The 12447-nt window shown below is 39.9% G+C and overlaps 1 protein-coding gene across 3 annotated transcripts in view; it reads left to right on the top strand.

The window, feature by feature from the left end:
* Nucleotides 1–12447, top strand: part of tln2a (talin 2a) — a 121900-nt gene that overhangs the window by 47619 nt on the left and 61834 nt on the right. For all 3 annotated transcript variants that reach the window (XM_050042919.1, XM_050042928.1, XM_050042911.1), the window contains 6 exons: nt 6491–6662; nt 7476–7573; nt 8706–8835; nt 9827–9979; nt 10639–10781; nt 11527–11654. In XM_050042919.1, coding sequence (XP_049898876.1) covers nt 6527–6662; nt 7476–7573; nt 8706–8835; nt 9827–9979; nt 10639–10781; nt 11527–11654 — 788 coding nt within the window. In that variant the 5' untranslated portion in view covers nt 6491–6526. The remainder of the gene's footprint in view (nt 1–6490; nt 6663–7475; nt 7574–8705; nt 8836–9826; nt 9980–10638; nt 10782–11526; nt 11655–12447) is intronic.

The following is a 12447-nucleotide window of genomic DNA, read 5'->3' as shown; positions in this document are numbered from 1 at the left end:
GTTTAATTGCATTAGCGCCATACATGATTATTAAGAAAGTGGGTTTGTTACTGCTGTATGCACACTAGAGCCATACTCCCCTACTGGATTTGGTAGCAGCCTAATGAGTTGGTTGTACTCAAGTGTTTTGGGGGCTTTACAATCACATTTGATCTCGGCAAATCCTTTCTCATCGCAGTGAAGGGAAAATGTATGATGGGATGCTTTGGTGGTAATCCGGCTTTGATGGAGACTATGCTTTGTGAGGATGAAGGAGAGATTTACCTCCATATTTTTTAATTGGCTTTATTGGAGTGTCACGCTCACAATCAAGCTCATAATTTGTTTTGTGAGACGTGATTTGCATTTCATAAAATTGAAAGTTTGATGTTAAACAAGTTGGAGATGTTTTCAGTCGTGTTTGTAGATGAAACAAATCATTCTTTATTGTAAATGTGTTGTTTCTGTACAGTGAGGGAAATAGGATTCACTCAACATGGTTTAAGGAAGGATGAATGAAAATAAACACCTTTTAATGTTACTGCAAGGACTGAAAAGGTTTTTGTGGTAGCTGATTAAGTGATTTTTGTACCCCCTCAAAATTTGACCAACCTGTGGCATCATTGTGCAAACATTGTGCCATGTCAGTTTTAAGTCCCAACACTGTGCAGAACCATTGGTCAAATTTTAATTTAACTGAAACTAATTTGGTCTAATTAGCTGGGGCTCATGGTCAAATTGGTAACCTGTATCTTTATAGGTACTGAACTGTTTTGGTATTCTTTCTCTCCAGGTGCCTTGAAAAAGCCACACCCCAATGGCAAGATAAAAAGTTGGCATTGGTTTGGTTTGTACAAAGGACAGACATGTTACATTTGTACATTATTTTGCAGCGGACAGGTTGAATCTGTACATTTCGACAATGCTGTGGTTAACTTGTAGTTAGGTTTAGGCACAAAAACTACTTGGTTATGGTTAGGAAAAGATGTGTTTCGGCTTAAGATCCCCAATTTTGGCGCCACTATACCCGCTGGAAAAACAGGGACAAGTCGCTACAAAAAAACCCACATTTGGTGCCTATAAAGCTGCTGGAAACAAAGCAATGACTCTCTAAATATATGTGTAAAATGTGCAAATGTAACATATTCATGTTTTGTAGAAATGTACAATGCCAACATTTTCTTCTGGCGACTGGGCTGACCCTCAACCATATAGGCCAAACATGTTGACCATTTTTACATTTGTTTTTTTAACATAACCTCCTGAGACCTTGTGCCCTCAAAAGCAGACATCACATTTTGGGTTTACTACACCTAATACTTTATTCTGCTTAACTTAGACCTGTTGTCCTAATTCGTAGACACTTTTTTTCTGCCATCTAGCGGTAGTAAGAGTGCAATCCACGTACGAACACACTAATCTATGTAAAAACAGGATGGCAGCCATCTATCCCGACACAAAAGTGGACAAAGTCAAAAACCTGATCACATTTTTAATGTTGAAACTTGTTTATTTTTGATTAATAGAGTTTGTAGTTTGATATGGCAACAACTTTGACCAATTTTAGCAACAGGAACAAGCTAAGGCACTGTTAATTAGGAAGTACTTGTTCGAAGACATTGGGACTTTGTTTCCGTCTCATTTGAGGACACTGGACAATTGGACTTTATTATCGTAGACATTGTTTAGGTTTTTATATGTATTTGGTCCTACTGATCCCAAATTGCTAGGAGAGATTAAAAATGCATTCCAAACAAAAGTTCGGGTCTCAGGAGGCTAAAGATTTTCTGTAGTGTTTCTCTAAAGTGTCTCAAAAATGTCTTTTCTTGCCTGCACTTTAAATCATTGGCTTTTCTCCCTTCCATGTATGATAAGACACAAAAACCATTAAGGGTGGTACTTTTTTTGCCATGGCACATTGTTACCTAAAGCCAGCTGATGCCAGCTATATCCTAAGATTACGTTACATTAACCTTGAGACACCACCACACAAAGTGACTTAATCTAAAGCTAATGTATAGCTACATGTTGCAGAATGAATCTATGGCTCTACAATGAAAGAATCGTTACCTGACGTGACTGAATCTATTTGCACAACCTGCATATTTCACGGTCATGTGGACAACAAACTGGCAACCACTTTTGCTTCGAGCAACAGCGCTGTGTTGACATGAATGCAATGGACGAGGGGAGGGGGAATATTCATTAAACTTAAGCACCGTAGACCTGCTGGTTTCACATTACAAATACAATTACAGTGAAATTGAAAGGCACCTCAGGGTGCAGTGGATTGTGACAGAGTTAAAGATATTGAACCATGATGTGGCATAATGTTAAAATCCAAAAGTGATTTCTGTGTTTGTAGTTGCACTGCTATAAATAAGCTTACTCTCTAGTTAATACATTGTAGTCTTGCTGAGCCTGCTGGTGGTTCCACTGATAAGCATTTCATCATATTATTGGTTTATCATCTTCTTTCCTCATCGCTTCCTCTTATCTCTTTACGTCTTCCTGCTGCTTGTCTGCCCATTCTTCAGACTTGTAAGCGCTGCTGCAGCAGTGATTACAGTCTAAAAGAGGAATATCACATTATTGCTGTGGTTTTGCACAGTCTGTTTGTGGAGGCGAACAAATGCCACCCCAAAGGTAAAAGCCAGACCACTGAGGCTCCAGTCTGTGATCAAATCAAAACAGACAAAAGGAGGGGGGAAGAAGCATAACCATGACTGCACCAGATGGTGATGCTTGGTGGATTCACAAGACGATAGAGGATTTGTACTATTTCAAAAGTGCGTTCATATACTTGTAAATCACCCTCAGTCCCGTCAGCGTTTCTGCAAAGTCGCTTTTGTCGCTTTCATTCCCTGAAGCAGCTCTCGGGCTCTTTTAAGGGCATTGCTAAGAGTTTTCCTCTGTCTTTATCCTTCCCTTGTGAAACCTTTCTTTGTGAGGTTAGGTTTAACAGAATGCAACCCCTAGAATAACAGGCCATATCTGATTTAGGATGGTGTTTCTCCTTAAAGCTCAGCCAGGCTCTGACTATGTGAGTGATTATAAGAAAGAGTTTGGCTTTGGTCCAACTGCTATCAACAGGAGGTTTGTGGAAGTGCTTGGCTGATTGAGATGGAGCCCAAAGCAATAACAGAGACAAATTAACAGTCTTCACTAAAACAGTGCTCAAATGAAGGCAGTTATTAAGCCCCAAGAAATTATTTCATTATTCTTAGAAAAACAAGAAAGATATACTAAAGAGGCATCTTTGAAAGGCTGCCTGAAATGTTATTTGGTTTGTCAATATTATATTTAAATAAGCATGGTTCATGGTGGAGATAAATACTCAGCTCTTGTGACAACTTATTGTACATCCTTAGATAATGTGTAGCTGTGCTGTTACCGCAGTTGGCTTCAGGATACTGCAGAGGAGTGTCAACATTGTATGCCAGACAAACACCTTCACCCCTGTATGTGAACACATCTCACATAGGAACCAGATTCTGAACGTCTGAGTCAGGGTCAGCAGCCAGCGGAGCAGATGAGGGGCCGCCTGTGTACTTCAGCCATGGCCCCGACCGACCCTTCACCTTTGACCTCCCTGGCACAGAAGAGCCCTGTGTTCCTATTTATCCCAGACAGGAGGTGGTCTGTTAGGCAGACCACAGCTTTCTTCTCCTTCTTCCCGCATTTAATCTTTGTGAACCACAACAGTGTCACATTATATTTTCATTCATATTTAAAGGGAAACTTCAACGAGCTTTGTATCACAATAACGTGGGTAGTATGTGTCAATGGACTATGGTGAACTTCCCTTCATCTAACCAGTGCCTGGATCTCCCCGCTACCCTCTGTTGGGCTGTTGCTTGAACTACAGGCTGTACTTCTGCATTTTTGTATTGCCCACTATCCATATCACCAACATTGATGCAAAAAGTATAGAAGTAGAACAGACAAAACTCGCACTGCCTATTTCTCGCCTAAAATGTCACCAGAAACATATCTTAGTGCCCTGTTTAGCTTTAATAGCGATATGGTTTATAAACAGGAAGTGGGCACCATCCTTTCTCTGCACAGTACAAAAACAGAGGCTGAAAAAACTGAGATCAAACGGTAAAACTTGGCAGTACCGATAAAATATGAGCCAAGATTCTGTTACTGAGTTGCCTCTTTCTTACCTAAAATGTTTTTAGAAACATGTTTCAACTCACCGTTTAATTGTAATATGCAATCGTTCGTTACCAGCTGGTTACCACTGTGTCAAACAGATGAGTTCACATTACATAACTACCACAGTGTTTATTGGTCTGGTGCGGTGCAGTGTATTCTGGTAGTTGCTCATGTAGCACCAATTTCAAAAGTATTTGTGTGTTTCTACTGTACTGCATAGACAACCCAGTTTATGAAAAGATCATCTTTCCATCAGTGAAATACTTTTTAAAATCTGCAGTAGCTATTTTTTGGCCACTTGGGGGCAGAGGAAACAAGTTATGAAGACAGCGTTGACATATCAAGTTGATATGGTGCACTTGTTAGCAAAGAGTTGCTTTTATTAAATGCAGCAGTTACCATTATTATCGTCATATTATCGTTCATTTGGAGTAGGCTTGGGTGGCATCAAGGTATAACAGTATACCGGAGCACTTAGGAATCCTGATAAGATTTTCAATACCATCATTTAAAACAGACACTCCTCTTTCTATTAAACTGATACAGAGATGCTGTATTGAGGCGATCTATTGTAGTGCACAGAATGCACCACCAGAGGTCAGTCTCTACTGGTGGAACAGACAGCTGAGCTGAAAAAGATGGCAACTGTGAGTGGTGGGGATAACGTTACAGGATTAGTAAAAAAGAAAAATGATTCTGCTCCTGTTTGGGAGTATTGCCACTTATAACTTCATCGTCAGACAGTTTCTTCCAACTAATACAGCAGTTAATTAGCTACATGATTTTACTCAACACATTATCTCTGTTTAGCTCACTGATGTGTGGATATCCGCCATGGATATCGACACACCAGTGTGCCTCCAGTAAGAAGGGTCCTTATTTCCTATCTATTCATTATTCTATGGGCCATATGTATTTGCGCTCAGCAAGACTTGTTTAAGTAGGCTTATCACATATTAAAAACACAGCAATGTATAGAGAGAATATATACATATATAGAATATATACATATATACAAATACTGTCGCTAACCGTAAACCCTGGTGAAATATCAGAAAGGTGTGGATGTATAAAAAAATTAGACAGCATCCAAGCCTAATTCGTTGTGTTGTTGTGTTCTATCTGCTCTGTTTTTGGTCTCTATAATCTCTTGAAAGACATATCCGGCTCTTTAGCTGCCAAATGCTCCGCCGTGCACCACCTAGTTAGTTAGTTTATTCTCTGTAGGATTATCATTATGAGACTCCTTCACATTGTCACATTGTTAAAATATTGATTAGAACTGTTTTATAGTTTTCAATGTATAATACACAATTGTAGAGACATGTCTGTTTAATGCAGTGAGACGTAGACATTACATAACCATGAGCAGATGGAGTAGCAGGCTGACAGGCAGCTCAACATATAGTGTTTCTTTTAATTTAAAGACAGTGTGATATTTTTGTGGTTATCTTTATATGTGGTATGAGAATATGGAGCATGCTAACAGTGTAGGACCCACACTGAATTCAGCTTTGAAGATAACAAGATTCAAATTGCTCTGCTGCCTCTGCACATGTGAAAATGTTGTGTGTGTGTTCAGACTCTTGTTGATGTTTTTGTCACTGGCTGAGAAACAGATTTTAGAAGCGGAGTGTTTTAAGAAGTGGTTTGTTTTACACATCATGTGAAAATGATTGTGGAGCGTTGCCTCTTCAGTTCCAGTTGTTGTGGGTAGCTTTGTTGCTTTATTTGACCTTTAAATTCTCTTGCTCAGAGTATTCAGAGTCTTTTTCTTTGTCCCTAGCAGGGACCAGATGGCCGTTTTGAAAAAGTGATAAATTTGTTGTCGGCTCTTTTTGTTTTATGAAGCATAACAATGGCTTCACTGTGCACAAATTAGCACTTTCTTCACATTCATAAAATTTCATTGTTTATGACAGAGCAAGGGAAAGAAACATTTTCTCGTGTGTGTGTGTGTGTGTGTGTGTGTGTGTGTGTGTGTGCCTAACTAGAGGAAAGTGCAGATGTGCAAGGAGAAAGAAGTCTTTTTCTAATGGGGAAAATAAAAAAGATGTTACCTGTTTTATCAAGCATAGCAGCAACGCCACAGTGGATTAATGAAACTTTTAGTATATTCAAATTTGGAAATCACAATTATCCCATTGGTTGGAGAAATGTATCAGACCGAGTGTTAAGTGTATGCGACCTCTCTTTAACAACAGGAAAGTCTCCTCCAACATCTGCCTCATTCATCACAGTCAGCGAGTTTCATCACTGTGCTCAAGTTTTGGACTTCCTGGACTTGTGCCATGCAATAAACTCTGCTCTGCTCTGTCCTTCCCCTCTCTGTCCTCCTTGCTTTCCGCAGGTGTAGCTGCAGCCCCCGCCCACACCGCCTGCCAAGATGGTGGTGCTGTCGCTGAAAATCTGCGTCCGCCAGTGCAATGTCGTGAAGACGATGCAGTTTGAGCCCTCCACAGCCGTCTATGACGCCTGCAGGATAATCAGAGAGAGGGTCCCTGAGGCTCAGACTGGACAGGGTGAGAATGACAAAGGGACACTGGATGGGGTGTGAACTGTAAAAGAAACTGATGCAAAGGAACAATGCAAGAGAAAGAATGCAGCGTCTATACATTGTGATTAGTCACTTTTCAGTGCTAAAAATAGAAATATATATGGTGTTACTCAGATGCCTTTGTGCTCAAGTGTTAATTACAGCATTTAAGGACTGTATCCAACTCTTTTGATGATCAATACTTTAATAGTTCTTAAAGCTTAAAGATTTCAGAATAGTTAAAACGTAGAAATGGTAACATTTGTGCAGCCCTTGTGAAACATCTTTGTCATTTCCCACAGATCCCCATTTTTATGTTCTGTCTTTTATGTCATGTTGTCTGATAAACTAATGCTGGGATCAGACATGTTTTTTTGTTTATTTGGGCGACCTTGAAGTCATAAATTCTTAATGTGACTTGGCCAAGACACCACATGTTGGACCCCGATCAGTCATAGCTTGCCATCTTCCACTACTAGCGTAATATATACAGGTGATCAGAAGGAGGTGTCAGGGTCTAACTTTACTGTTCCACCTGACAACATCACCATTTGTGTCACCATGTTTACAGATTAGAGAGAAGGCAAGAAAAAAAAGATATGCTTATCTTTTTTTGATGGGATGTTGTGCAGGGCGTTTAAGATGCCGCTGCGATTTTTCTCCACTTTGGCACACTCCAATGAGTCTCTCAGGTCGGGATCATTGTGAAGCTGATATCGTGTTCTCTGATCCTGCCATAAGAAATAACTTCCATCACAAATAATCTCTAAAATGTGGATGTTTCTCCTCACTGCTTCAGCTTCAGACTACGGTCTGTTTCTGTCAGATGAAGACCCCAGAAAAGGCATCTGGCTAGAGTCTGGAAGGACACTGGACTACTACATGCTGCGCAATGGGGTAAATACATCTACCTGTTTAACCCAACTAACACACACACTCTTTCTAGCCCCTTACCCTAACCTTACCCATCACAACTAAATGCCTTACCCTAACCTAAACCTAATTCTAACCTAATTCTGAACCCTCAAAGAGGCCTTTGAAAAAGTGAGGGCTGGTCAAAATGTCCTCACTTTGCAAAACTGTCCTCACTCTGCTAAAATATGGTTTTGGTCCTCACTGTGTAGCATGAACATGGACACACACACACACACACAAACACACAAACACTCTTCATATCCTCAACAAAGTTGCATTCATATGCAAGCCATGTATGTTGTTGCTGTTTTAGTAACCTCCAAACTTAATGCATGATTCCAAATGTTTTAATGGCCAACCACTAGCCGAGGTACAGCACAATGTGACTATCTTTATTTTAATAGATAATTGACAAAGTGCTTTATGATGGAGAAACTAAACAATTTAATTAATTTTATAATACTTAATTAATCCAGACATAACAACTGGGAGCAAAGACAGTGCACGATATAATTTATGCTTAAATTAAACCCAGAAGTGCAAAAACATTGAAGCAGAATAAGAGAATAAAAGCACAGGATAAAATTGGATACCAAGGAAAAAAAAGAGCACATCAAAGGAAGCTTTTAAAAGTGACTTTAAAGAAGTGCTCCAGCCATCTGTAGATCCTTTGCCAGTTTCTGATCCCTGCGGCCAAACGCCCGAGCGACTCTGGTTTATCGTGTAGTGCTGCCTCTCAGTACATCTGTGGGTTTGGTTTTGCAGCTCTAAATGGTTTCTCCTCTTCAAATTCACCAAAGGCAACCCAGGTAGAAGGCATGACTGTGACCAATTATTCTGAACCAAATCTCTCCTCATTGTTGTGATTGGAAGGGGAGCAGCGGGCTGTGATAGGCAGCCGTTAAATAAGGTTTTCTGGCCTATATTCTCCTCTCTCTCCATGCAACCTGGATGCATTTGATCATTTTCTCAGTGGGTACCTTCTCAGGCGTTCTCTTTCTCTGACCATCTCTTTTTCTTACTTAATTCCTGCATTCCTCTCTCCTCTTTTTACTCTTTAACTCTTTTTTTTTTGTCCTCTGCTCTCTTCTCTCTGTCTCGTGTGTTTGAGCAGGACATCCTCGAATACAAGAAGAAACAGAGGCCCCAGAAAATCAAAATGTTGGACGGGGCTGTTAAAACCATCATGGTGGACGACTCCAAAACAGTGGGAGAGCTGCTTGTGACTATATGCAGTAGAATAGGTACATGGTTTCTTTTACTAGCCCTTTTCTCCATGTTGCCCTTTATTAGGTCTTTAAGGACATATGCATTACAATTCAGTGTCCCAAAGTGTTAAAGCATCCTTTGAATCTGATAAGTGTTTTTCAATACTGTCAGTGCAAAACATGTAGCTCTATCTCTTTATCACTGGACAGTAAACGCAATGTGAATACACTAAATTAACAATTTTAATTGCTCTTGTGGGTGTGAATGTAAAAAAAGATAATCATAATCAGAAGAGATCATCATAAAGCATTCAGTGGGACCTAATATGCTTTCCTCATTGTACATCATAAGTATAAAATTACAGTGTCAGCCTTTCGTATTAAACTTTGCCAACGTTTTAAATAATGAGGTAAACGTATGTAAAAGTAATCCCTGTGAGCAGAAACCTCGGACTGTTCTGAATACTCTGTTTTCCGTGTTGTTTCTACAACGTGACGTCAGCTTGTGATGGATTTCTTTAAATGGTCATCTGCTCCAAGCACACTACTGCAAGTGTTGACCTTACATAACCTACATTGCTACATGTAGCTACATGCTAACGTCAAACAAATATGTGATCTTGGTTGTTGATGTTCTCTTCGATTTCTGATCATATTCCTGCTAGAACATGTCTAGTTTTGGAGATTTTGGTTCAGAAGCTTTTATTGGTGATTTTTCCTGGTAGGAAGGTCTGCTATACTCTCAGTCATTCTTCCCGCTGTAATGATGATGCAGGAAGACCTGGAAAGAATGACTAATCAGAGTAGACTAGGCTTTTTCGGGAGGGGGGCTTAAAGAGACAGGCGCTAAAGCGGAGCATCTCAGACAGAATCCAGGTGTTGCAGCACAGACCGTGTGAGGAAAATGGTGTTTTTTGGCATTAAAGCAAGCAAACATGATCAAATAGAAACTTCTGAACATGAAAATGAGCGCAGTAGGTCCCCTTTATGAAAAAAAAAATCTTTTTTCTTTCTCTTTTGATTCCAGGCATCACAAACTACGAGGAGTACTCTTTGATCCAGGAGACGGTGGAGGAGAAGAAGGACGATGGGATGGGCACGTTGAAGAAAGACAGGACGCTGCTGCGAGATGAAAGAAAAATGGAGAAGCTGAAAGCCAAACTGCACACAGATGATGACTGTGAGTTCAGTAGCGTTATACTGACCTGATGGTGTAGTTGCACTTTATGAAGCGCTCAGCCCAGATGCCATCTTATTGAATGTTGTGAATCCCACATTGAGTTTAGCCTTGTGCCAAAGTGGGCAGGGAAAAACAACTTTTGAAAGTATTTGCATTCTTGACAGCAAAGGTTGAAGGGAAATGTTTCCTTTTGTCAACCTACAGAAATCTGTAGATCCTGACTGGAGCCACTGGAGCATAGTGTGATTGTTCCACTCATTAGACACAATTTAGAAAAGCATACACGTCCACACCTAACATTGCACCGTTCAGTGTGAAGTTTTTGAAACACCCTGACTTTTCCTAGAGCTAGCCGTCGGGTAAATTCAGCAGCCAAACAAACAGATAGAGGAGGGAAGCCATCACTTAGTAAAAGATAGCGAATAAAGGACTAATGGAAATGGCTTGGCGTTGATAGTCAAATAATCTGGCTAAATTAATGCTTAAAACCGAAGGATCTTACAAGCAATATATTACTCACAAACCTACAAGGATTTCCTTTATCTCTCATTGCTTTTAATTTTTTTTTCTGTCCCTGTAATTGCACAGATTGGATCATTGTAAAAAATGTATATGGATTTTGTAAAAGCTGATCCTTGTGCTGTATTTTGTTTTGTCAGTGAACTGGCTGGACCACAGCAGAACATTCAGAGAGCAGGGGGTGGATGAGAGCGAGACACTTCTGCTCAGACGCAAGTTCTTCTACTCCGACCAGAACGTGGACTCCAGAGACCCTGTCCAACTCAATCTGCTCTACGTGCAGGTCTGACTCTCACCCTGACATATTTACCACCAGAAGACAGTGTAAATTGAGCATAGCGTTAGTTCAGGCAGGACACGATGTCAAGCTCAGCTCACATCCCAGCTACATCAGCTGATCTCAAACAGCCCAATTAAGTGATGGAGCAGCTGGTTGATCACACAATTCCTTTCTATGCAACTAAATTAAACTGCTTTAGCCTGCCTACTGTTGCTGCTTCCTCTGCAAGTCACTTTTCAACCTGCCTCCACCCCATCTCCTCATTTTCATGCTGTGTCTGACTTATCAATGTCATCTGTCATTGATGCTGCTCTCTTCTGTTCCCGGGGAGGTCTTTGCTGCTGCTATACCCGCCATGCCACGTAGGCGCATGGAAGGGCAGAGCGGTTTGCTCCCCCTGCCTCAGGCTTTCCTTGTTTGCACATGGAAGGGCAGAGAGCTGTGCTTTCTCTGTAAATGGCAATGAAGTTTTCTTTGACTAAAGCAGTCCTGCCTGAACTACAAACAGAGGATAAACAGTACCATCCATTTCTCCATCGTCACCTAATGGTGACAGATAGCTACTAAAATATGCAGACAGATAACTTTGGATACATTTTAAAGAACTGTGTGAGTCTTGCAAGCATTTTTTTATGATCTTGATTAGGATAACTTGATTATAGATACTTGACTCAAAGCTGTGATATAAGGCCTCCTCATTTTATTTAACCTTTGTCCCAGTTAATGAAGGGTTGCATTTGTCTTTCAGGCTCGAGATGACATCCTGAACGGGTCTCACCCTGTATCATTTGACAAGGCCTGTGAGTTCGGAGGCATTCAGGCCCAGATCCAGTTTGGACCTCACATAGAGCACAAACACAAACCTGGATTCTTAGAGTAAGCGTCTATCACACAAGATAGTTTCTCAGTGGTGTCAGTTCTCAATAAATATTTTTGGCATTTTGAAGGCAGCTTTTTTTGTCTCCAGATTCTTTACCAAAAAGTTGATGTAGAATTCGGCTGATTTGAATTGAAGTTGACTAAAAGTAAAAGAGTTCAACTTTTATAAAAGAGCTGATAGAAACATTGGTAACACTTTACTTAAAGGTCAGGTCTATAATGCATTATGAGCACATTCATAAGACATTATAACGCATTTATAAAGCTTTATAAACGTCGTTATAAATGTTTATAATCATGTATGACAACTTATAACAAGGTTTATAAAGTATTATAAGTGGTTACATAATGCATTATAAATTCAGCATTCATAATGCTTTATACTTCCATGCCAAAGTGACGACAGTGTTTGAAAGAAGAATCTGAAGTACTGGCATTATTCCGTTTCAGAAATTAAGCATTTTTTATATGTCAGAGCAGTTCTTTGAGTCTTTATAACTGGCTAAAGTTATGAAAGTTATAATGTGCTATGTAACCCAGTACTTCAGATTCTTCTGTCAAACACTGTCGTCACTTTGGCATGGAAGTATAAAGCATTATGAATGCTGAATTTATAATGCATTATGTAACCACTTATAATACTTTATAAACCTTGTTATGAGTTGTCATACATGATTATTAACATTTGTAACAACGTTTATAAAGCCTTATGAATGTGTTATAATGTCTTATAAATGTGCTCATAATGCATTATAGACCTGACCTTTAAGTAAAGTGTTACAACATTTGT

The sequence above is a fragment of the Epinephelus moara genome, chromosome 1, assembly GCF_006386435.1.
Source record: "Epinephelus moara isolate mb chromosome 1, YSFRI_EMoa_1.0, whole genome shotgun sequence".
In the NCBI taxonomy this organism is placed as follows: Eukaryota; Metazoa; Chordata; class Actinopteri; order Perciformes; family Serranidae; genus Epinephelus; species Epinephelus moara.
The sequence above is the reverse complement of the archived record's forward strand: the minus strand, read 5'-3'. Positions and strand labels throughout refer to the sequence as shown.